The sequence below is a fragment of the Phycodurus eques genome, chromosome 10 (assembly GCF_024500275.1).
Source record: "Phycodurus eques isolate BA_2022a chromosome 10, UOR_Pequ_1.1, whole genome shotgun sequence".
NCBI classification, from domain to species: Eukaryota; Metazoa; Chordata; class Actinopteri; order Syngnathiformes; family Syngnathidae; genus Phycodurus; species Phycodurus eques.
The window spans coordinates 19601389-19628554 of NC_084534.1; the positions used below are offsets into that span (position 1 = coordinate 19601389).

Here is a 27166-nt window from a genome sequence, read left to right on the forward strand (position 1 = left end):
AATGCAGCCGCACGGCCCTCCGCCCTGAATTAAACAGGAACAGTAGGGAAGTGCAGCGTGGTATTGCATTAACAATTCATTTTCATTTTGCATATGAAAGCATAGAATAAAAAGTGGATTGCAAAACTAAAATGATAATTGTGAGAGGTTGACAGGTGGAAAAAAAAAATTGTAACGCACCAAGTTGAGTTCAAAGTACTTACCAAGTAGACTCCCAGATACAACAGTGGCAACGCTCCTTTGGGCTCTCTCAATGATGTTGCCTTAGCAAAATGTAGGGAAAAAGAGGAGCGAGGGTCAATCTAGGTGGGGTGAAGTATTTTTGTGATTGTGAGATTCCCAGACGTGGCCGGTCTGTGTTGCGCATCGGGCGGTGGACGGTGTGCGACTGCGCTCCTGCTCTCCAAGCACGCCTCTCTCAAGCGCCTCCGCTTGGACGAAAGCCACGTGGTGGGAGGGAGGTTGAAGGAACATGGTGAAACATGAAGGAAGGCTGGCATGATGCAGGTGAAAGGATACTGTATATCTGATTTTTTCTTTTTAAGTACAGTATAAGAACAACCTGGGTGGTCCAACCCCAAAATTCGAACTCCCTAAAGGCGTGGACAGGGAAATTGGGGGGAAACGTGCATCAAGGTCACAAAAACATTATCAAGTCGAAAAGTCATAATGTAACATTATGAGATGCAAGCAAATCTTGCGAGCATACAGCATGAGCATTTAAAATGGTTAACACAACCTTCAAAAATAAACTTGGCTACCCAAATACCACCATAATGGCCAACAGGGCTTGACATGACCTTTTTTGCTCACCAGTTTCCCAGAGTTACTAGCCACTCAGCATTTTCACGAGCCACGATTTTGTTGTTGGATAATTATGTTTAATATGGTTATAGCTATATTAAATAACTAGATTTAGGAACCTTTTTGACGGAAATGACCCCTGTGCACACCCAAAAACAAGACAACATAAATGTTTAATGCTACAAGAACCACCATACTCATCAGACTTCTGATTCTGTACCACCACACAGACTTATGTGAATCGCTTTTGAAATGCACAATTAAATATGATGGAAAAATACAATTAATTTTAGCATTATACTTCAGCTGGACCATGTCTGTGCAGTTGATTCATCCACAACAACAGACATAAATTCTGCTTTTCCCACGTTTACAAAAGCAACCGGCATTGTGTAAATACTTCCTGCGAATGACTTATTTTTTGTTGATGTTAGATGTTAATTATTCCCTAATATTAGTAGACGTGTGTTCATCCACCCCGTATATTTTATTATTGTTCAGTAACTGTTGGTATATTTATTCAAGCACGGTGAGTTTCGTGTTGTGATTAATGATCTGCCTCGTCACTTGTAGTCTAGTAGGCAATGCATGTTAATGCTCTTTGAAGTGAAGAACATCATTATCAAAGCCACAGTGCCTCTAGGACATCTGCATGATTTGGAAAAAAAAATGTTTATGCACTGTTTGAACATTTAATTCAGTGATTTCTTTTTTTTTGTATACCACTAGAGCAGTGGTTCTTAACCTGGGTTCGACCGAACACTGTGCGTGCGTGCTTACATGTGTCCGTAAAAGCCTTTTTACACTTCATTTTGAATGCCGTGTTCATGCCGTTCAAAATGCAACGCTGCGTCAAGGTGGGCATTTACCATTGCGGCGCTGCGCCTTGAGTTCAAATGCTTTATCTTTATATAACATTTCAACGATACACTTGAGTTGAGTAGCATTGCTGTGGCGTCAGACAGCGCATCCAATAATAAAAAAAAAAAAGCCCAAAATATTTACTCTTACCTATGAACCGTTTTTGAGGATTGTAGAAATAACAAAGGAACAGATTTTGTTGTGAATTTTCACAACGAAGTCCGTTCCTCTGACATAAGAGTGGCACTTACCAGGGGGAACAAAATTCACATTCACTTACTGTAAATAAGTAAGTGAATGTATCCATCTTCTAAATTTTCATTGAATAAAATTTTATTTTTTTGTGTGAAATTCAAGTTTTGTTGGTTTTGTTCTTTTAACACATGTGTGTCAAACTGGTGGCCCGGGGGCCAGATCTGGCCCGCCACATCATTTTATGTGGCCCGCGAAAGCAAATCAAAATGGCTAATTTTGTTCTATTGTAATAACATTTATTGTTACCAAGCCCCCTTTGAAAATAAATGTACTAGTTGAAAAATGTTTTATAGGCTTCCGATTATAAATGTAGTTATTCATCAATTTATTATAGGGTTAGGATAATTCCTTTATATGGGTTCACAGTCATAATGGCCCTCAGAGGGAAGCCATAACTACGATGTGGCCCGTGACAAAAATGAGTTTGACACTCCTGTTTTAACACAATGATTTTGTGTGCAACTGATGTGTGGTTTGGTTCATTTTGTGCATGACCTGGATGACTGAAAGTCTACACAGACAATAAAATATTGTCTGTGTTGACAGTTTTGAGTTTGAAATAAAACGATTTATTATTATGTATTTATATATTATTATTAGTATGATATTTTATAGTATTATTTAGTTATATATTATTAGTAGTATTTATTTCTATTTATTATTTTTCAAATGAGGACGGTTTCAGTGAACTCCAGCTGAAACTGGTGGGGTTCCGTACCTCCAACAAGGTTAAGAACCACTTTAGTAGAGGGAGCCAGAATAGCACTTGTTTTGTTCATTTACAGTTTGAGAATCGGTGCTCTAAACCGTTAACTCCATGTGCTTTGTTTAGCTTATGTTTTGTTTTTTGGCGATGCCACCACAGAAGAGAAAACAACTCCAGTTGATGAGAAAACAACTCCAGTGTTCTCCCTGCGCTTGCTTGCGTGGGGTTTCTCTTAGTATACTAATAACTACATTTTAATAAAACACATTTTTTTCCAGAAAAAAAGTGAACGGCTAAATTATTGCAACAAAAATTACTGGACTCTTGATCATCTAAGTGCCATACTTTGCACACCCCTGCTTTACATGCTTCGCTGAGCTGCAGTCTAAAGAGATGTGCTGACATCACGCATGATGTTTTATTTGACATTCCGAACTATTTGGTTTAAATCTAAATTGTACTGCTTTTGGGGTGGTCGGCGTTTAATTCTGGTGCTAAAAAATATCTAAATACAAAAAAAAAATTCTAAAAACAAATATCAGGCCAATTTCTAACACATTAAATCATTAGTCCCTGAAAAGTGACATGAGTTTAGCGATAAGCTACACTCATGTAAAACCCTGCCGCACAAAACAAGTTAAGACTTCTCTCTTTGTACCTGGCCTAGTTGGAGACAGTCACCCTTGTTTGATTTTCTCAATTGATGTCAACAGTCTTGTTCACTCCCTCTTTTTGGGCTTTGCTCGCGGCATACCAAGTCACCGGTCTTTGTTTCCTGCAGAAGTCATCGTGCGCCTCAGCATACCAATAGAATCCTTTGTTAAAATAAAGGAAAACACAAAAAAAAAAAATATATATATATATTATATATATATATATATATATATATATATATATATATAACACAGGATTGTCTTTGTGAGCAGCTCATGATGAATGATCAGCCTGTCATAAAGTCCTATTACACATGCTGCTCGAGGAACAACAGTTTGCTCTCCAGGGACTCAAAACTTTAAAAAGCTTGTTGGTGTTCGTTCATACACAAGTCGATTCGCCAGGTTTCCAAGCGTGATATGCTCGCTGCACAAGGAACTCCCCTAACTCTAAAAGCCTGACCCAGACTCTAAGAATCCCTTCACGCGAGGGTCACTCATCATTAGAAGCTGGGAGAAAGTGGCCTGCATAAAAAGTACGGCCACCCAAAGCGGCTTGCAAACACCGCGTGTGCTTTTCAGCCAGAGTCAAGTCCTTTATTTATGTTGTGAGCTGTGCAACATTATCAGAGTGGGAATACATTTAGGGGGTGGAGAAATGTCGACCATTTCCTTTGCAGGTGCAATTTTTGCTTTATTCATAGGAGGAAGTATTAAAAGATCTGTCCATGTAAAGGAATTACAGCGAACGAACCAAGCCCAACTTAATTGCCTATATTACAGTTTTTCTCATTCGCGTTGGTGCATTTCTCAGATCTGAATTGAACTTCTGAAAACGATTACTTCAATCTTCACATTAAGCTGTCTCCTGTGCCCATCAAAAAAAAAACAAAAAAAAGCAGTTTCATCACCTTTATGTGGCCTCTAAACCTTTTTGTTTTGGGGTGGCTCTAAATTCTCTAAATTGTGTGAGGTGTGAACGTGTGAATGGTTGTTTGTCTCTATGTAATTGACTGGTGACCAGTCCAGGGAGTACACTGCCTCTCGTCCGAGGTCGCCTGTGACACTAATATGCACAAACAATATGGAAAATGGATGGATGGGTTTCTTCACACTGTCAGTTCATCGTGACGCTCAATTCAAAGTTAAAAGCTATTGCCATTGTCTGAGGTGCTCTCTGTCTTTATTACCGTCATCCAATCCCTCAATTCATCCTCACACACAGATAAAATATTGATCAGTCTGGGATGAGGTGACACATCATCATCATCATCATCATCCACAACCACTGTTTTGCAAATCTGTCAATTCCCAGATTGCTGGCTCAACCTCTGAAGGCACCAATCAACACTGACCATTATTTTCTTTTGTAATTGGACTACATTATATTGTGCGGTATAAACTACAAATCCATCATAGCATGACAAGCCAAAGAGCTGAGATTGGTAGTATATATATATTTTTTTAAACAACATTGGGTCACAGAAGACCCCTAGAGATGAGAATATGTCACTGCAGCCCATCACAGACACCGCCTCGTGTGTTCTCTCTCCTTACATGACCCCTTCTTTGGTTGCGAATAAATACAAATAAATGTCAGCGTATATAGCGAGTCGCTGCAATGACAGTGACTTAAATGCATAAGATAACAGCTTCTGGCTTGTGTGACGTGTATTTACAGAGGTGCCAGGCTTGCCCTAAATCAACCCTTGAATGCATCGTCTATTTGTTTTCCCACAGTATTAAAAGTTGCAAAAGTACAGTATCTCCACGTATCCTGCATATACAGTAGCACAACACAAATGCACTAATATATCAAACATCCATACCAACCCCCAAAAAGAAGAACCCTCCCTCTAAAAAAAAAAAAAAAAAAAAAAAAAAAAAATGTTGGCGCATTGTAAAGGCCTGTCAGTTACGGCCGCCTCATTTTGGGCCAAAAGGAAAGCAGCAGGATTCAACTTGGGGGCCCAGTGAAGGGTTATTCTTCATGGAAAGCGGCCCTCGCTCATGGACTTGAATGCACCCTGGCGCTAATCTCCCGAGCTGTGGGAGCCCACTCTATATTCACATGCTGTGCCGAGCCCCCCCGAGCAGGCACAGCTACGCATGCCGATGCTAAAGGATAACACATGCTTAATGCCAACGTGGCAAGTGGAATTCGTGGATTTGAAGGATTTTCATCACGCTGTGTGTATGATGCTGGATGATCTGACACCTTTAGTGCAACTGTTGCATTGCTCCCAAGTGGCCAACGGTGAAAACATGAAAACACACGACAACCGTGATATTTGGTGACATCAAAGTCAAGGTTTACAAAGTCCAACAAGTCAAAAGATGGCAAATGTGTCATCATATCTCATAAAACAAATATAAGTTGAAAAATGACTGACCTGAGCTCATTCTTCAGCGGTAGCACCTAAAGTATGGTCAAAGTTGAACAGCAACAAGGTCAAAAGTCAATGTCCAACAAACTCCACCAAGTCATATTTCATATTAAAGAGCTTGATGAGGACTTTGCAGATCTGTACTTGCTTTATCAATATGTACTCACAATGATGAACAATTGAGGACGTTTTTCACCCTTGAAAATATCATAAATGTCCATTCACGGTCAAGGTCAAACACAAATTCCATCAAGTCACACCTCATATTGTTGAGGACTTTCAAGACATGTAAATATTGTGTTAATATGTTGTCATTTTGATGAAGAATTGAGGAAAAACATGTATTTCGTCTTGGAAATGAGTGAAATGTCCTCTTAAGGTCAAAACTCAAATGTGCAACAAAACCCATTGAGTCACACCTCGTATTAAAGGGCTTGACGATAGTTTTCCAGATATGTCAATATTTCTACCCAAAGAAAATGTCAGAAGTCCATCTTAGCACAGTCAAAACTCAAATATCCAACATGTCATTCACACCCCATATCCATTCACTGTCAGCCTTCCCAGTTAAGATACATAAATATTTGGTTAGTTTGTCATCATCATGACCAACAATTGAGGAAAGACATGTGTTTCACCCTTAAAAATGACTTTAACCCCACTAAAAAAGGTAAAAACTCAATGTGAAAGAAACCCTTTCAAGTTCTAGCTCATTAAAGCGCTCAATGGGGACATTTCTGATATATAGTTCTTTTGTTAATAGATCATCACTGTTGATTAATTACGGAAAAACATGTATATCACCCTACAAAAAGTCAGAAACGTACAATATTGATCAATAATGAAAATATAGGCTAATATATTAGCTAGTAGACTGTAATATAAAGTTGTATAACCAACATATGCCAAAAAAAATAAAAATAAATACTGACTTTTGAGATTGTACTTGAACAGGAATGCCGACGGTCGACATCTACAAGGTCCAAATTAAATTTCAAACAAACTATATCGACGAATACAGCATGCTGTTTAAAGTGCTTGCTGAGGACTTATTTTGTCATCATGATGATGAACAATTGAGGAAAGAACGCGAAATGTTTTTTCGACCCTTGAAAATGTTAGCATGATCAAATAACAAATCCAAAGCAATATCAAGTGTGAGAAGCTCTCATTCCACACTGTTAAATCACAAAATACTATACAATACACTTTTGCATTGCATACAATTGAGATACAGGCTATACCAGGGCGTGTACTGGTGTGATACTGCCCTCTCGTGGATTTGAAATGTACATTGCAAGTTACACAACCTACTACATGATCTGCTCAAGGTTGTTTTCTGTCGATTACCTTAATAAATAAACACTCACGTTGTGGCTCATCAAGCCAGGTCAGCAGATGCAAGAATTGCAAAAGCAAAGAAGATGAAGTCGAGAAGTCCTCCACGTGAAATCAAGCCTCTTTCAAGCCACTTCAGCAATGTCAGCAGGAATATTCGGTATCGTTTATACTGCCTAACTTTGTTTTTAAAGTGTCGGATCCAGGCATAACAATACTCCGGACATTTATTTTAACCCCCTTTTCCATGTTTTGATTTTTTTTTTTCTTTTTACAATTTTTACCCCCACCTGGATTCTAAGTGGCTCAAGGGTTGACTCAGTGTTTGCAACATGGCGTCCATTTCACATTTTGGGAATTCATTTCCACGAGATTACTGGGTAGTGGTTTATGACGCCGCAATCAAATATAAAATAAAATAAAACAATATATACATTTCAGACTATTAAAAACTATTTAATGGAATTAACTGCAAGTTAAATATTTTTTATATATTTAAAAAAGTATACATAACATTAAAATTAAATTATAAACACAAATAGGGTTTAGGGATCCATTTTTAGGAGATAATGGAACTGGTTTATGACCCATGCAATAAAAAAAATATGTATATATATTGATTAAATATAAATGAAAAATGGTAAACATTTGAATTAAAAATGTAAATTAAAATGATAAATTTACATGATTTACTGGCGACAATGGTGATGTTGATGTCGCAAAATTACATCTAATGATTAAAAAAAACAATTATAAGGGAAAATGAAAACTATAAAGTGAAAAAATACGGTTTTGGGCAGTAGTGCCCTCTGTTGCCTTGGCATGAACTTCACAGTCTGGGATGCATTTTTAGGAGAGTTCAGGACTTGTTCATGTCCTCTGCAATTACAAATAAAGTATGGTAAAAAAAAAAAAATCGAGAGGAAACATATAAAGTAAAATTATTTACTGGTGTTGATGTCGAGGTTGATGTTACGAAATAAAAATGTAAACAAATATCAAAGAAAAAAAATCTAAAGGAAATAGGGTCTGTGATTGGCTGGTCACCGGTCTAGGGTGCACCCCACCTTACCCCTGCGACTGATGAAGAAAAGCGGTGCAGAAAATGGATGGATGGAGGAAATAGGGCTTGGTGCTACAGCGCCCCCTGTTGCCTTGGCATAAACTTTACAGCAGGAGTGTCAAACTCATTTTTGCCGCGGGCCACATCATAGTTACGGTTTCCGTTACGACTTTGAAGTCATATAAATGTTTAAATGTTGAATCACCTCCTTATATTACATAGACAACAAATCGATTGATGACTAGTTTTGAAATAAAAATCACGAGTAATACTTTGCTCAACTATTGTTCAAGTTACTGTACTGTAAAAAGGGCGTCGCTAACAAAAAAACCTCGTTTCAATATCACAACCTTATTATTTATTAGATACGACAAACTATTTTTTTTGGTACAGATTTTAGCAAAAATCATGGCGGTTCAAGCAAAAAATTCTCTTTCGGGAGCCACTTAAAATGATGTGGTGGGCCGGATCTGGCCCCCGGGCCTTGCGTTTGACACCTGTGCTTTACGGCCTGCCAATGAATTTTTAGGAGATGATTAGACTGGATTATGACCCCCACAGTCACAAATCAAATCAAATAAACTACTAAAAATATAAAGAAAAACTACATTTGAAAATAAAATAATATGTGAAGAAAAATAATAATCTAAAACTACTTTTGGATCAACCTGCAGGCTGTTTGTTTTGTTTTTTTTCACTTTTCATTGGAGGCAAGTAAGATTTAAATTCCTCTTCGTGATAAAAGCACCAAAGCGCAAAACATACTATATTGTATCTTCCATAATCCTGAAGAAAATAGCAATATCAGACGCATAAATAATACATATATCAAATTATACTGCAAACACTTTGACATGTATTTTAAAAAATATATTGTTACCTCTCTTGGGCTTAAAAGAGAATTGTAGAATCACTGGTTTTTTTGGTCACTCGCGTCCACATAATATATACAAACTAGAAAGAGCAATGAATTTGTTATACTGCAGAAGCGCAACGAATCAGACGAGGACATGTGACACGGGGCCAGGACACACCATGCTGGGTCATGCTGCTCTGGGAGATTTATTTAGTGATTTTCCATATTTTTCTTATTATGTTTTTTTCCCCTTTGCCACTTGCGCTCTTGTCAAGGAGTGTGATGAGTGGGACAGTCAAGCAGCAAGAGTCACAGTTGATCATCATCATCATCATGAGCATCCTCCCCTCCCCCCCCCCCCCATAGTATCAGAATCATTTGTCATCATCATCATCATCATCATCATAGAAGTTTTCCTCAAGCTAGAAAATTTGTTTACATCACATCGTTTAACTGATTTTGGAGAGCACAAACATTCCAGCAACACACTCTTAAGATTAAGGGTGGGTAACAATCAAGAAAAAAAGCATGACTTTTTGCATAGTATTAAATGAACAAATACATGGAGTTCTTTATTTACAATTATTGTATAGATTTAGAGGGAAAAAAATAGATACCGTTTAAAAACAAGATAAACCCTTAAATCACTTACCCAATAAATGGCTAAGCATGTATGCCAATAGCTTGTTGGCATGTCTCTTTTTCTTGGTTCCACAAACTGCATGCTGCTAAATACAGTACATCGAGGCAGGTGAGAGCATATTGCAAGAAGTTTCCTTGATATCGTCGTTAACATCAGCGGTGGTGTCGGGCCGGGTGGGGGCGTGAAAAGAGTGTGGAAATCGAATGTTTTGAGGCGCTTCTGACTAATTGAATTTCATTACTGACAGTGGAACCTCCAAAGAACCTCTAAAACGATCAGCGTGACCTAGCAAGTCTTGTGAGACTTCAATGGGCATCTTTAAAGGGAGTTGGCAATTCCCCCCCCCCCCCCCCCCCCAAAAATGGTTAAAACTGTCGGCGAGACCTCGACAACTCTACATTAAGAAAATGATCAGTGGAAAAAAAAAAAAACAGAAGCAGAGTGAAGGGACTTCAGGCGGCTGAGAGGAGTCAGAGGCGACGTGGAATAAGCAACATTTCTGCTCAACGGGTAATACGTCACCTGTTTTTTAATCGATTGTACAGTCCCTCCAAAAATAAAACTTCATACCGATGACATTCAGTGTTATACTCCACTATGAATAAGTCTTGCTACCAATGTAGCAGCCGTGGCTAACATCGGCTTGTTTACAGTGCCAATGCTAGCTTGATATTGCTAGCGCCTGCTATTTGTCAAAGCTGGACATCCCATTATAAATCCTAATATGTTTGAGAATCGCGCTTGTGCGCGCTACATTAGTGAGGCCGCGCCTTTGGTCAGAGATTTGTGAAGTGAGGCTACGTTCAAATCTTGCTAGCGGTTTAAACACTGCAAACTCCGTTTAGGTGAAAATACTGAAAAACTACTGTTAGTTAGCGTGTCTGCTTTAAAGGTCTGAGGTTCTCTGTTCGAATCTCGGTTCAATCAGGTCGTCCGGTGTTTCCCCGGGTACGCTAGCTTCCTCCAGAAACATACACAGCAGGTACTGAAGATAAACCTTGTGAGGTGCGAAGGTGAGTGTGAATACTTGTTTGTCGTAATGTGTTTGACGAGCGACAAGTCCAGGATCTACCCTGCCTTTTGTGAAAAGTCAGCTGGGACAGGCTTCAGCTCAACTTAATGAGGACAAGCAGTACAGAAAACGGGTGGACGGGTAACAGGAGGGTTTAATATCACAAAGCCTACAGAACACCACTAGGTGACAGAATTGCTACCCCAAAAACACCTTCCTATTTCCTCTCAGCCTTTAAAAGGGTGAGCAGTTTTACTTTATTTGAGTTTTATTCCTTAACTTTTCTTCTTGTTTGACAGTCAGGCATTGTACTTCCATTATTTCTTTGGAGGTTCCACTGTATTTTCCATTGAGAGTTCATCATGTCGACTTTTTATTTCATTGCTGCGTGTTCCTTAGTTGCTGTCGTTTTGCTTTTACAGCCAACTAATCAAATAAATAAAAAAGCATTTTGCTTTTCGGTCAACTGAAATTATTTTCCGACAGGCCTGAACTGACTGGTAAAGCTTGTGCACCCTCTCCGCACGGGATGAGACGAGAGAATAGGAGCGAACGAGATGGGACAGCTTGGATAGATGATTGAGATTGTAGAGCGTATATATTTTGTAAAAAAAAAAAATAAATAAATAAGGTTATTGTTTGCATAATGAGCCTTTAGAACACATTGCTCTTGCCAGTGACTTGAGTTAGTAATATAAAGAGTGCAGGCTTGTTTTAAGTGGCCTTTTCCTTCAGAGTGCAATACGTTGTTGTTTTTTTATTGTAACGTCCCCTCTGCTGACCGGTCAAAGCACAATAAATATTACAACGATAAGTGAGCACAGCTGAGATGCTAGAGTACTGTATATTCCGTGACGGCAGGAAGACAAGCTCGGTTAAAACACACAAAAAGCACATCGAGATTTTACACCACGTAAATTGTCATTCATAACCAAATAGTGCAGAAAAAGTCATTTTTTTAGATATATGTATATATGTATACTGTATGTATATAGAAAAAGAGCCAAAGCAACATTCTATTTTGTGTCATTGTTTTCCCCCCAGATGTGTTTAAAAAAATGGCTTACAGCGCTGTGGAGCTGTTTGTGGAGGAAAATCAATTGAAATTAATCTGGATTAAATTAATAATAATAAAAAGACATATTATATACCAGATTTTTTAAAAACGAACATTTTAAAAAATTATTTCTGTCTGGTTAAAACAAAATGGTCTCTGAAGCAACTCGGCCAATTTTATGAAAATTGGGACCCTGAAACAGTTTTCGCTGAGCAAGATGACATTTGGCAGGCATGTCTATCACCAGGAGACCCAAAAGAAAGTCTCAAGAACCCATTCCCAAAAAGACACAGGAAGTCTGCCATTTTGTTTTGAAGCAGCCATTCGAGGGCTTGCTCACCCCTTGGCTTTTTCAAGGGGTGTTTAAAAGTTGAATTCTTCTTAAAAATCCAGTCCGATTGCTACTAAAGACAACTTTGGTCATGTCAAATTTGGAGGCTTTTAAGTATTCGCCATGGCATGCGGGTGTAATATGACACCGAAATTTCATGATGTATCGTGAAATACCAGGCTCTAATCATCCAGCTTCACAAGCTCAGGGTTGACAAAATTCACCCCCCAAAGCTTGTTTGATTTACCAACATGAAATTTGGTAGGCATTCAAGAACTTTACCATTTTAGTTTGAAGCAGCATTTTAGTTTGAAGCAGCCATTTCAGGGTAATTTTGACTACTCGAGATTGAAACCACGTATGCTAGATAAATTGGTGACGATAAATGGTGAATCATTTTAGTTTTCGTCACTGCATGTTTTTGGCGGATGGCAGCAAAGATGAACATGTAAAACAAGTTTATTAAAGAACAAACTATTAATGTAATGAGTACGGGTTAAACCTTCTACTCTTTGACTAATAAATAAAATGACGTGCAACAAGTCCTTTTTGTTTCAAAGTGGCCTACAGCGCTGTGTGGCTGTTGGTCTCTCTGACAGAGGAAATGCATTGAAATTTATCGAGATCCGATGAAATAAAAAAAAAAACACAATATATCCCAATGACATTGTTTAAAATGATTCCTGTAAGATCAGGATATATTACTTTGCTAATTTGACTCAAGCAGTTCATTTTTGAAGGTCCTGATATCAACATTTAAACTGGAAAAAACAACACACTATTCTATTCTATTCTATATATATATATATATATATATATATATATATATATATATATATATAAAAGCAAGAAGCGGCAGTGTAAGAAAAGTTAGCGAATGATAGAATTATTCCCCCTCTGTCCCTGTGGAGGCCTTTTTTTCAAGAAAAAAAAAAAAAAAAAGCAATAAAAAACAAAGGCAACTCCATCCCAACGATCAAAAAGAATGATACTAAGATTCCACATTTACTACCATTATAGTTTGGTTTCTTTTTGTTTGTTAATCTAAAAATATCTACAATATTTCACAAGATAGCAGGCAAATTCCAGCACATTTTTTTTCAATCTTTTTTTTTTTTCATTTTGTTTTAATCCTCAACAATAATAATAACACACCATCTGAGCTCAGGCGTCCCTTCTTCTAGAAACCAGAAAGTATATCTCTAAGTGGTTTGTAAACAAATTACATTCTCTTTTAAGACATAAGTCAAAAGTACTTTTGAGCCATTCGAAGCAGGAACAAGGCAACATGCCGACAAACAAAGATAAAACTCTCTCTACTGTAAATATATTTATATGTTCATATTTATAGAATATAATCCCGTAAATGCTCCTAAATTGCCATTTTTATTATTTTGCGCTCCTCTTTTGTTTTTTGGGTGGACGGTGGCATTGAGGTGCAAAGCTGCTGTGCAAGTTGAGCCCTGGCACCTGGTCACATGATCAAATGTCATGTGATCATGCCACACAGAAGGAGAAGAAGAGGAGGAGCAAGTGGTCCTTATGTCCACGATGAAAGAATCCAAATGGGAGGGTGGGGGACCCTTTTAAATAAAACTCGGGCAATGTACATTCATGCAGGAGCGACGATAATAATATAACAATAATAATAATCAGAATATAATAATGACGAAAGGGGCGGTTCCAGTGTTTGTCTTCCTCGTTGTCGTCAGTTTGCTCCTCCACATGAGCGAGACAATCACAAATGGAAGATGGCCGTGTTGCTTTTTCTTAATCTTTTTTTTTTTCCTTTTGATTGTATGTACTTGGGGCGTTGAGGGTTCCGAAACCAGGAGGTTAGAGGCTGGTCTCCAAGCTGTGCAAAGGGCTGGCGGGGCTGGACGAGGCCGCCGATTTACTGGTGTCGATGGTGAGGTTGATGCCGCTGTCGATGGCGTTGTTGTTCTTGTTGGGCGACGACGGCTGGCTGGAGTACTTCCCCCTCCGGCGGGCCGAGTCGTCGTCCGTGTCGTCGATGAGCGGAATGTTGGGCGTGGAGTCCTCTATCCTAAACTCGGGCTGCGTCATGAAGTTGTGGATGGAGGTGCGGGAGTCGGGCTTCTCCAGGCCTTCGTAGAGGGAGCTGCGGAACGCGTTCACGACGCGGATCTGCCGGGGGGAGAAGAGCACACGCGGGGTGGTTAGGAGGAGTAGGGGCGTCGGGGAGGGACGTGGAAGGAAGGAGCCTCTCATGGATGAAGTCGAACATCCCGGCTCTTTGTGTTAACACATAGCCGCCTCATTGGTGTTGGGTAAAATGTTGTTACTGATGTTAGTCCACAGCACCTTTGACACTGAATCCACCAAAGCAGTTCATTCATGGATCAAACACCATTCAGCAACAGCAAGTTGTGCAAAAAGTACTGAAACGTTAAACAGTCAAAGTTCATTTTAGGTTTGTCCTGAAATTTCACCTGAATATATGGAATGCATTTTTTAATATTACAAGGTTAAAATATTAGATATAGGAACTTCGGTTTAACAACAACTCAGTTTACTCACAACATTTTCAAAGTAAATCGCCTTTGTTACAGCACTATTTTCACTTTCCAAACAGTCTTGGCATGGCTTCGCTCACTTATGCTTTTTCTGTGTTAACATTATTGGCTCTGTGCATCATGCGTTGCAAATACAATACGGTATATTTGATTAACACTGCTATGAAAGCAGCAGCCTGTTTCAGCAGCTCAGGCTCAAGCTTGAGCATTTCTTTTCTTGACTTTTTTTTACTTTGCTCATTTATATTTTTAAAAATCTGCGTATTTCTTCTGCTTTCTAAACATGGACGCACAATTGTATGGCTTCTTTTGTTGACAGTAGGGATCAGGTGTTAACACTCCACGCGAACACTACAATAAGCTCCCACAGTGTGACCCGTTATTCACAGTGACCTAAGAAGAAACAGACGAGGATGTCGTGCTGGGACAAAGTGGTGCGCAATCTCGTTGCAATTTGGTTTGGCAAAATCTACCATCAGTACTATTATAATAATAATAATAATAATAAAGATAACTCAAATTTGTATTTCTCTCCTCTCAACACCAAAAGATGGGTGCACAGAGGGATGAGTAAAAAAAAAAAAAATAAAAAAAAAAAATAAAAAGCCTTGATCCTTGGTGGTTACAGCGAGGAGATGGCGAGAAGTCTGGAGCCTCCTCTGGCTAGCAATAGCTGGCTAGCGACAGGCTCAAGAAGGTAACCCTAAGGTAACAAGCAGCGTATTCTTTTGACCCGATAATACAAAGTTCCTGCGGTACAAAAAATACCATTTGTCTTTTTCCAAAAAGGCAGATTTTTTTTTGTGAAAAATGATCAAGAGGTATGATGACAAATTTCCTCCTAGTTTTTTTAAGTTGGTTTGATATACAAATATTCACACAGAAACTTTGTGGCATCTTTAAAACTGCCCTTTTTACAAAAAATGGGCAGAGAAATAGTGAAAAAACACCAAAACACCTTTTATTTTCCCCAAGACCAATATGGCGGCTCATCCTTTGTGACATCACACCGACTTGTTAATAAGGACGCAGGACGAGAAGAGGTGGTCTTTGCTGTGCTTTCACAACATCACAATACAGTTCACTCAGGTTGGGGGCGTGCACTAAAGGCAAACTGTGAGGAATGTAACGATCACAAAGAAAAAACTAACAACAAAACAAAACAAGGCAAATGCTCGTTATAAGTATACGCTTTTAGTCCAATGTGCTGTATACCTAGAAACAAGCCACGTTAATCAACGCAAAGCTCACAGAAAAAAACAACAACAAACATGAAAATAAACAAAATTAAGAAATGCATGGTCGTCGACCACCACGTTGTATCCAACCGCGCACCCTCCACTTCTCAGCCTAAAAAGTTAGTACAGTAGTACTATTTGGTTTCTTCTTACATCTACATTGACTGACCTGTATAATCTAATCATGTATTACAATAGTGCCTTTACAAAGATAATAATGTCACTTTTGATTGACACTGAATTAATTTGTCAAATGTTAAGCATTGTTATTATGGCATCACACTCACAGCTGTTTCGAATATAGTTGACTCGTAAAACTCAATTGAAAAAAAAAATATTTTTGAGAGGGTAAGTAAAAATAAACCACTGAGAATGTGGTTGCACAAGTGTGCACACCCTCTTATAACTGGGGATGTGGCTGTGTTCAATATAGACACACATTCAAACTCATGTTATACGGGAGTCAGCACACACCTGCCACCATTTAAAGTGCCTCTGATTAACCCACAATAAAGTTCTGATGTTCTAGTCGGCTTTTCCTGCCCTTTTTCATCACATCTTACAGCTCAAGCAATAGAGTCCACAGAGCTTTTTATATGTGCAGTATGTCTAATTACACAGTATGAAATCACAATCCAAATGTTGTCTCCTCTTCCAACCAGCTACGAAGAGAAACAAGCCTGGCTAGCACTAGACCGGTTGATGTTAACATTATCTCTGGATTCTGCACTTGCTACAACATGTTTTGCATTGAGGCTTGAAGTGCTTTGGTGGGAAGCAAATCTTTGTTGCGCAATTTCCACACAACCATACTCTTGTCCAAGCTTCTATTAGTAATTAGTAATAACTAGCGGTGAGCAAGTCTGCCTCATAGCCAAGAGGTCTGGGTGCAAAGCTCCACTGGAATATCTCTGTGTGCTTGCGTGGGTTTTCTCCAGATAATCCGGCTTCCTCCCACATTACAAAAACATGCATGTTAGGTCAACTGAAGACTGAATTGTGTAAAGTGTGAATGTGGGTGAGAATGGTTGTTTGTCTATATGTGCCCTGCGATTGGCTAGCAACCAGTCCTGGGTGTACCCTGCTTCTCTTGTCAAAAGTCAATGGGAACAGCTCCAGATGAACAGCATAATGGACAGAAAATAGATACTTTTATACATTAAATGTTCATATTTTTCCAATTGCTTTAGTGAAAATAAAATCCCACTTTTAATCTTGCAGTCCACATTTTGAGAATCTCTGCCCTATGCCACTTCAAACTACAGTACCCATCCATTTGCTATAGTGCTTATTTGTATTAGGGTTGCAGGAAAAACTGGAGCGTATCCTAGCAGACTTTGACCGAGAGGCACGGTATACCCTGAACCAAAGTTGCGTAAAAAGAAAGTCTGGGCACACTTTGAACTGACGTCACACTGTCACTTGTTAAATCCATGTCACGTGATTTATGTTGGCATGTTGTCACCCAGCGTCTCCATTACCACTATGTTATAGTATAGATAATGTATGTTGTAGATTTTGGCCATTTGTAAAGGGATGTAGGCTTGTGCGGCTGTCGGCTTTTCCACTCATTCCCGTCAAGGCGTGCGGATGCATGGATTCCTGAAAAACCCAGTAAGACGACGCCTTTGGGAAGTTAACTATGTTAATCACATTACTTGAACGAAATCTAGCAAACCGTGCTGCCTCACAAAAGTTGTTACATAAGATAAATTATGCGACAGTGTCAATCAAAATTGAGCATTATTACATGTACAGCAATATATAATGAAATATATCTTTAGTTTTCTTTTTTAGCTTTCTATCTCCACTTGTATTGTACACAACGGCGATCTGTGAAAAACAGTCAAATCTCTGAGGCGACAGAGGAGGGATGACTATGAATCCATAGTCTGATGTGGTGGGATACAATTAGAATATCACATGCAAATTGAAGGAAATCTGGTGGACAAGGTCGGTCAGGAGGAAGGAGGTTAGATCCGAGCCATCCAATCAGGCGCTCTAAAAACAAAAACAAAACAGTACCAGAGCCAACTCTGCTGGCACGGCATCCACACACTCTGTGTGGGACACACACATAGAGAGCACAGGGTGGTCCCAAACAAAAGTAGGGCAGTGATGGTTTGCACACATACACAAGCAGTGCAGAGTAGATGACTCACAACAACACAAAACACCACACGCATGTTGTGAGACAATGAGCAAACATCGTCACATACTCTATGACGACAACAGGAAGTCTACACAACCGACATGCAACAAGTCAACAATGTTGTTACAAAACACATAGATGGGAGTAGTATTTAATTTAAATTGTTTTTAATCAGATCTGACGGCCTCAAGTCCATGCATGGATTAGTAAACATTCAAGTAAGAGCACAAGATATTCATAATTCTATTGAGGTAGTTTATTGACAGAAAGGGTTAAGGTGCAATGCTATACAATTGTTAAAATGATATACTGTATATATTTTTAATTATTTACTTTTGGGAACCCAAAAACATCCAATTATAATAGCTATTTATTACACTACAACTAATACTATTTAACATTTAGATGTTGTTAGATGTTTAACAATGATATTGAACAGTTTACCCAGAAACTACATTTAAAACTACAAAATCATTTATTATAGTGTACTGCTAAAAGTAATAAATATTTGTAGTCATAAAATACTTTTACTAAAATGTTTTTTAATTGGGAGTGTCAGTTTTACAATTAAAAACAATCTAATCAGACAGGAAATATTTTATTTAAAAGCAACAGTTTTGTTAGGTCATTTAGTTCAGTTGTAAAATAAAAAAATATATAATAATAAAGGTAGTACAGTTATATATTAATAGATTACTATTTTCTGCGATTGGCTGGCAACCAGTTCAGGGTGTACCCCGCCTCCTGCCCGATGACAGCTGGGATGGGCTCCAGCACGCCCGCGACCCTGGTGAGGAGAAGCGGCTCAGAAAATGGATGGATGGATGGATAGATTACTATTTTTAAAAAATAGCTGCCAGTTTCTTTACATTTAAAGTTAGCTTTTACAATTTTACACATTTTAAAATGTTTCTTGTTAAATTCAAATGTATTAAATATGTGTGTGTATGCACTGAATACAATGAAAAAGTAATATAGTAAAAGTAGTATGAAAATATTATTGTTAAAAATTATTTAAACATTTGATTCAGTTTTTACATTAAAATGGTTATAGTCTATATTTTATACTAATACATGTAGTAAATGATTATATTCATACAGTAAAAGTCGTATTAAAACTCTACAGTATATAAAAAATGTGTCAGCTTTAGATTTAATTTTAAAAAAAAATTTAACACCGATTTTAGATTTAAAAAGATAAATTAAAAAATACCTGTGACAGTTTCATTGCATTTTAAAAGTATCTTTACAATTTAAAAGTACTTATTATGCGAATAAAAGCGTTAAATAGTAAATGCTTATATTAATGTACAGTATCATAGATCAATTTTTTAAAAATCGCTAATAAATAGTGCGTATGCTATCGAGAATATGAGATCATGTGACAGGATGTTTGACACGTAACACCGATGGTGTGTTCAAAAACAGCTGGAGGTTGAATTCGCTAATTCTCGTTGTGGTATACTGTAAGTGTCCCTAACCATGGCGACATGACACTCAATTACACAACAACATGAAGCAACAGGACGGGGATGACTACATTTTATTGTCGCCTCACATTTAAAATTGAGAAAGTAAGAATAAGAGTAAATCAAAACAGTGTGTGTGCGTGTGTGTGTGTACGAGAAAGGAAATCATTTTAGTCAGTAAAGTACGGTATAATCTAAACACTATGATTGCTTTGGACCCCAAGTAAACTGTCTCCAAGTGACGATGAATCTGAGCAGCGCTAATGCGTTTAGCCTATTAGCATTAGCATGTTTTCTGTCACCTATTGACACTAGTGAGGATTTTTGCCACCAAAAACTATGAAACAGAAAACGCTGTCGTTTTTAAATTACATTGGAAGAATCATCTAGACGCTAATATTTTAAGCATATTAGCATTTTTTTTGCAACCTACTGAGACTGAAATAAGATCACGTGAGGATTTCCACCTCCCAAAACTATGAAACAGAACACTTGGCCATTTATTAGAGTAGTAACATTTGAATAATCAGCTAAACGCTAACCTTTTTCGCATATGAGGATCAGGTTCTATGTCATCTATTAAAACATTTTCATCTTGAGTCTGATGTTTTTTTTTAATGGCGCAAATCTTGAGCAGTGGCCTTTTTTTTATTTTTTACAAGCCCTGATCAGTCTTGTAGCAAATAACAAAAAATAACTATGGTAATACTAATGCGCTAAAATGATGAGCGTTGTTTTTTTTTTTTTTTATCAGATGGGATCCTTAAATGAAGTACACAACTGCAGCTCATACTTGAATGTTTACCATCGGTGGAATTAGTTTGAGTTAGTGTCCGTCAAAACACAAATGGGTCAGGTGGGATGCCGTTGGTGAGGGTTGGCAATCGAGTGGTGGGGGGTGGGTGGGGGGGAGATTTGTCGGTTTTAGGGGTGGATGAGCAGAGGGAGACAAACTCACAACCTGAAATGTCACGCCGTGGGTATCACCCTTAGTCCCGCGCTCCTAGCACTCTGAGGAAACAGACAACACATCGACCAATGAGAGGACAGTACACCCGAGCATGGGAGGAGATTTGAAATCCAGCGTGAACAGCAACAAGACAGAAATATGCAAATAAAAAAGCAGAAGAAAAGCAGAAAATGAAAAATAAAGACTCAAAGACGCCAACTCACCAAAACAGCTCTCCATTTGATTTAAAGGGTTGACACAGTGGAACCTCCAAAGTGGATTCCAGTTGACTGAATTTATTCATTGTAAAATTATTAATGATCCAGGCAATGACAATAACATTTTAACATTTTTGTCTGCCATACAAATGTAAAGAGAACTGTATAATAAAACTAAAACAGAGCACTATTACTCTACCTTTGGAAAAACTGTTCTCAACAAGTCATGGAAAGGGAAGCGGCGTATGCTAAGTGATACTGTCACCAGTTGAAACCTGATGTTTATATACATACACATACTTGTGTTTAATTGTTTGAACAGATGAACGTGGTATCTACAGGCATCGGGAAATTTCACCCAAGGATGAACAAATCTTGTGCAAGTCCACAGTTCTCTTCCTGACTGCTAATGGAAAAGTGACTTTTAGGTGTGCCGTCAAATACGTCCACAGGTGTGTCTCTAATTAATGCAAATGATGTCAATAAAGCTATTAGAAGCTTAGAGAAACTTGACATCATCATCTGGGTTTTTACAAACTGTTTAAAGGCATAGTTAACTTACTGTAGGCGCACTTCTGATTTTAAAGAAAGTAATGAAACGTGTCTAAAAGAATCATTCATTATTCTGGCATTTAGAAAATAGAAATAATTAAAACTGACCTAAAAAAGGAAATGTTTAGTCTGATTTCATGTCTTTTTATATAGTGTATGTAAACTTGTTTAAAGCCTTTTTATATTGAATTAATTGTCTGAATGAATTATGTTGTCTTGTAATTTATTCACATATTACAGAGCAGTCGAAAGCGTTCGCATTAAGTTCCATTTCCTTGTCTATAGTTATTGTCACAGGTACCCTCTTTGGTGGCACCACATAAAAAAAAAAAGAAAAGGAGATGAACTTCTGGAGTTCATCCTTTAGATGCTCACTGAATAATCTCACGGGATTTGTGATGGCAGTTTTCAGTTCTGACTTTTGGAGATTCTTTGGAGATTTGATCATTTGGACAACATTTCCCATCATGCACCAGTAAGTCAATTCAATCACCACGAAACAGTAAGAAGCACTTCAATATATGATTTTCATGGTTTGTTTTTCTTTCATTTCTGCGCCGGCATCGCAAAAAAAAGAAAAAAATGAAATAAAATTTTAAAAAAGCTTTTATATTATAGTGTGGATGAGCTCGTCTCCATGGCAATGGCCTGCCCTTTTCTGAGTCCAGAATGGAGGTAAAGCAGAGCCTGTTCATTCTCAAACTGTGACATGCAAGGCACTTCAACACTAACCCTTCCACCTCCCTATGCGTACGTCGAGTTGTGGTCGACTTTGGAGGCTTCACTATGTTTTGGGATAACGGAGCTGACGTCCCTGAATGCGAGCAGACAGACAAGCAGACTGACAGAGTTCTGACTCACGGCCAGTAGACGGAGCAGCAGCAGCAGCAGTGCTTGTAGGAGAGGAAAGGGCATTGGACAAGGACACGTGACTAGGACTAGAAACATTGGTTACATCCTGGTTCTGGCTGGTGGTGGACGACTGGCGTCTCAGAGCTCCCGCCCCCTGAAAGGAGGTGCCACTCTTGAAGGTGTTGACTACTTCGATCTGTGGGGAGGAGAGAGCAGGATAGGAGAAGACAAATGGCGGCTTGGAATGAGCGCGGGGAGTCCAGGGACGACAACGAAACATAAATTGTCCCCATTCTGACGAGACGAGGCTGAAGGTCAGGGTGTCGCATCACCTTTGCAAAATGTTTTCTAGTCACTCATCTTATCTTTTTTTTTGTTTAACCAAAATTGAGAAAAACTAATCCAAAAGCAGTGCTATTGGCTTCCCACAACCAAAACACAGTTACAATAATGTAATTTCAGGCATCACTAATAATTGAACTTAATTTGATTTAATATCATTTAATCAACATCTACTTTGTTTTAAATCAAATATTTATCGAGTGTTAGTAGAATTAAAATTAATAGTATTGGTAGTAACATTACAAACATAACATAATTACTAATAATAATGTAATAATATAATTTCTTAAATTAACGCAATATTGTTTTAAAATTATTTTTTACAATCATTTCCTGTTTTCATTTTATGATATTTGAACAGTATTTAACTTTATGAAAACAACTTAAATCTGTCATTGACATTTTTAAATAAATCTAATTTAAATTAAACAAACTTGGGCCCTATGAAAAGTGCATGGTTGGGATTTTAAAACTGTCTCTGTCGAAAAAGTAAATTTTTCATTCTTCTGTTTTTATATGGCTTGTGATCCTGTTTAAAAAGATCCTGCCTTTATGGGTGGTCTGACTATATATATATAATATATATATATATAAAATATATATATTTTATGTGACATGACACAATATCTTTTAATGTGAGCATTAAGGTCATTATGCTGAACGTAAAAGGTTGCCAAGCTATAATTATTCGTACCTGGGAAAAAGAAAACACAATTTAACTAAATTATATAAATAAATACATCACTAAATAAATATAAAACACACTTTCCCCAACTTTTGTCTTTATGAAGTATCATTGCGATGTGATAGCTTCACCCTGGACCATCAGCGACACACACAGTGAGACGAAACCATTGAGACACAACAGTCAAAATGTCTTGGATATCACAGTGATAATGGTCTCCAGAGGTTAAGGTCCAGGGACCAGCTTCTTGGGGGTCCACCCGGCCCATCACTTCCATACCCGGAGCGAGATCCGGATATCTGTGAACTTAACTCATCTTGAGATCAAACATTTTCCGTTACGGACTAGGTGAACGAACATTTAGCGTAAGGTGTCGACTTGGAAGGTGACGTCGTGCAGCTTAAAACTGGGAGTGAGCGCCTCACCTGAGTCTGAATGCGGTTGAGTCCTCGGAACCAGAGGATCTGACCTCTCCTTAGCTCCCTCTCAGCGTGGTCGATCTCCTCGTTCTCCTCGTTTACGTCCTCATCTGGGAGTTCGTCCTTTTGGCTGAGCTGGCCGGCCCGTCGCAGGAAGCGCAGCTTGCTGTTGGGTATTGTGGCGATCACCTGAGACCCGTAGAAAGGGGCGATGTTGACATTATGTGTGTGTGTAAATAGATGTTAAATGCAACCAAGAAACGTGGTGTGATTGATATATTACATGCACACTGATTTGCTTTGTGAGGAGTATTAGTGCTACATTCAAAAGAAAAAAATATATAATGGAAAAAAGTTTTACTTCTGTGAGAATAAAGTATATATTTTGTAAGAATAAAGTCACTTTTTGATATAAAAGGTCATATTTGTTGGGAAAAGGTAATAAAACTATAAAACTGATGCCGTTTTTGATTAGATAGTGATCTTTTTTTTTAGTCATAATCATGAGACTAAACTGGAACTTTGGGGGGTGGGATGATGTCTTTTGTTATGTCTTTTTTTTAAAAAGTCTCCCTATATATATATATATATATATAAAAGATTTTGCGCAAACAAAAGTAAAAGTGTGATGATTTTTTTAGAGATAGTTGTAATATAATGACATGAAGTTATACTATAATGACATTGAAGTCAGATTTTGGGGGGAACAAATAAAAAAAAGTAATCTGATTAAAAAGAAAAAAGTAGCAATATCACAAGAATGAAGTAAATTTTTGTGAATAAAGTCAAAACATTTTCCAGGATAAAAAGTCATAATATAGCAATACTAAAGTCGGAATTACATTGTAATCTTTTTTGACTAAAGTTATATTTTTTAAGAATATAGTCAAAACAAACACATATTCAAAGTCAAAATTCTGTCTTAATCATATGAGACTGACTTCGAATTGTCTGAGAATTAAGTCACACTTTTCCGAAATAAAAAGTTGTATTTTTCAGTTGCACGATCCAACGTGGTAATTGGGCTAAATACATCTAAATACTGGACATGTGCTCTCTTATCGTTAGGGGCACTCAGCAGAAATTGCAGCGGGTTTGACCATTACCTGCCCCCAGACGAGCTCCCCCAAGCCGAGGAAAACGCACCACATCCACTTCTCCAGGTCCAGTGGGTGGCAGCTGAATGGCTTCCCTCCAAACTGTATGATTATTATCTAAACCGGTACAAACAGAAATGAAAATAAAAAGGATACAAAAGAACATGTTTAGTATTAGAATAAGTGAATTCATGTTGGGAAAAACCTTTATAAACTTTACAGGCATTGCTTTAATTCGCTGTCGACAAGCGTAGAAAAAAAAAAGTTACTGGTACTTACCTGTACGGCGAAGGTGCCAAAAACGATGGAGCAGAAGATGGGGTTCTTAAAGATACCCTCGAAGACGTTGCGCTCGCCATGTATCTTGCGTGCATTGATCTCGTTAAAGAGCTGCATCATGACGAAGGTGTTGAAGATGATGGTGTAGTGCTCCGAGGGGGGCGCGTGGAGGGGCGCGTTGCGGCCGCTGTCGATGTCGAAGATCTGCTCACCTGTGGAGGAAAGTCAAGTGTGAAGTTCATCCATCAATCCATTTTCTTCACCGCTTATCCTCACTAAGGTCGCGGGCTGCTGGAGCCTATCCCAGCTATCTTTGGGTAGGAGGCGGGTTACACCCTGAACCGGTCACCAGCCAATCGCAGGGTACATAGAAACAAACAACCATTCGCACTCACAGTCACACCTACGGGCAATTTAGAGTCTCCAATCAACCTACCACACATGTTTTTGGGATGTGGGAGGAAACCGGAGTTCCCAGAGAAAACCCACCCAGGCACGGGGAGACCATGCAAACTCCACACAAGCGGGGCCGGGATTTGAACTCCACTCCCCAAACTGGGAGGCAGATGTGCTAACCAGTCGTCACCGTGCCGGCAAGTGTGAAGTCATTTGTGAAAAGAAAGTCATAATTAACTGATACTAAAAATGTGGTCATAATCTAATGAGAAGAAAGTTGGACTTTCTTGGGGAACTTTGGTACCCCCAATTTGAAGAGCCATAAGGAATGTCAAATATTCAAACCTTGTGAAATGAATTCAAAGATTTGTTTCTGAATACATTATATGTTTGAAAATTATTGCTGGAAACGTGCAAGGACTGAGAACTCTGTAGCACTGAATTGTGGAGATACTGTATAGCGTTAAAATGTTTTTCACCATTTTCAGTTTTCCTGATTTTTTGAAGGGCGTGGCTAAAACGGGGCCCAGCGATGCATGACTCGCTCCTCCCCCACTTTATAAGAACTTGAGCACCTTAGTTCGCATTAGCAGTTTGTCCATACAATTGCGACATGCAGTTAGCTAGCTAGCTTTCCTAAACCTGGAAATGCAGTACATCTTCCTTTTGGCTAGTCTGCTGGCGTTGTTGCGAACGGCTTTATTTGTCACAATTTTGAAGCCTCATCTTGCATACTTGGCGATTTTTTTAATCATTGAAATTTGGCAGGTTGTTAAAAACACTCCTATTTGTGCTATGCCAAATTTAGAAGACATTTATTTTCACTTTATAAGAAATTTAAGGGTTTAGTTGTCCTATGAATTACTGAGCTAATATTAAGTTGTATAAGCACTGTTTCTGGATAGAATCGCATCCATGAGTCTCTGGCCCCAGCAAACTTCTATTCTAGTATCGGACCACCGGACGATGTTCCACATTTCCTCTGCATTTCTTTACTCACTTTTTGAACACATTGCTATAGTTCTGAGGTCAATTGTACACTTATTAGTCCATACCGATGAAGAGGAGGAGAAAGATGATGATGAGCTGATAGATGCCGTGTCCCAGAATGTTCTTGGTCATGGTGCTGGAGATGAGAGGCTTGTTGCGTCCGTACGGCTTCCTCCTGAGAAGGGACTCCGTGGGGGGCTCGGTGGCCAGGGCCAGCGAGGCGAACGTATCCATGATCAGGTTGACCCAAAGCATCTGCACCGCCTTCAGGGGGGAATCCTGAGGAGCACAAGACGCACTTTAAAACACCCAGAAACGTACTGAACAAACTACCTCGTGATCATAACGTTTAACTGTTTTATGGTGATTTAAAAGAATGAGCCACATGCTGCTTCACCAAGTCTAAACATTATCATATGATCGTATAGTATGTATCAGCCTGTGCTATGCATTTGCACTTGCAAACAATTAATCACACTCACATTCACACCTACTGAAAATTTAGAGTATTCAATGAACCCAACATGCATGCTTTTGTGGGAGGAACCAAAAACCCACTCAAGCCAGGGGACAACATGCGGACGCCACACAGGAAGGCTGCGGCCAAGATTCAAACCTAGATCCAAACCGTTTATCCTCACCAGGGGTGCAGGCATGCTGCAGGCTGTGCAATAAAGTCAATTTTGTATTATTTTTTTTATTTCATTTAATAAAAATGTAATAATTTGGGGGAGATAGAAATTGTAATATAGAAATATTAAAGTGATTTTTTTTTTCGGCCAAAAGACAATTAATAATATTAAAGTAACATTCCGCCATAATCTTATAAAATAGATTTTCTTTTCAATAAATATGTTGTACCTTATGAGTCATTTTTTCAGGATTTAAAGTATTATTTGAGGACAAAAAGTCATAATAAACAGCTAAAGTAAAAATGTTGTCATAACCTTAATAAAGTTTGACTTTTTGGATAAAAACAAATCATAATCCTATGAGAAGTTTATTTTTTGAGAATAAAGTTGCAT

The 27166-nt window shown here is 38.3% G+C and overlaps 1 protein-coding gene across 10 annotated transcripts in view; it reads right to left on the bottom strand.

The window, feature by feature from the left end:
• Nucleotides 1-9089: 9089 nt before the first annotated feature.
• The window catches only part of atp2b2 (ATPase plasma membrane Ca2+ transporting 2), a 125484-nt gene continuing 107407 nt past the window's right edge, over nt 9090-27166 (bottom strand). For 4 of the 10 annotated variants that reach the window (XM_061687314.1, XM_061687313.1, XM_061687312.1 and 1 more), the window contains exons 19-23: nt 26207-26420; nt 24756-24967; nt 24486-24593; nt 23386-23568; nt 9090-14114 (exon numbers count right to left, since the gene is read on the bottom strand). In XM_061687314.1, coding sequence (XP_061543298.1) covers nt 13803-14114; nt 23386-23568; nt 24486-24593; nt 24756-24967; nt 26207-26420 — 1029 coding nt within the window. In that variant the 3' untranslated portion in view covers nt 9090-13802. Of the gene's footprint in view, nt 14115-20320; nt 20374-21942; nt 22130-23385; nt 23569-24485; nt 24594-24755; nt 24968-26206; nt 26421-27166 lie in introns of all 10 variants that reach the window. The other 6 variants (XM_061687316.1, XM_061687317.1, XM_061687315.1 and 3 more) reach the window with 6 other exon arrangements.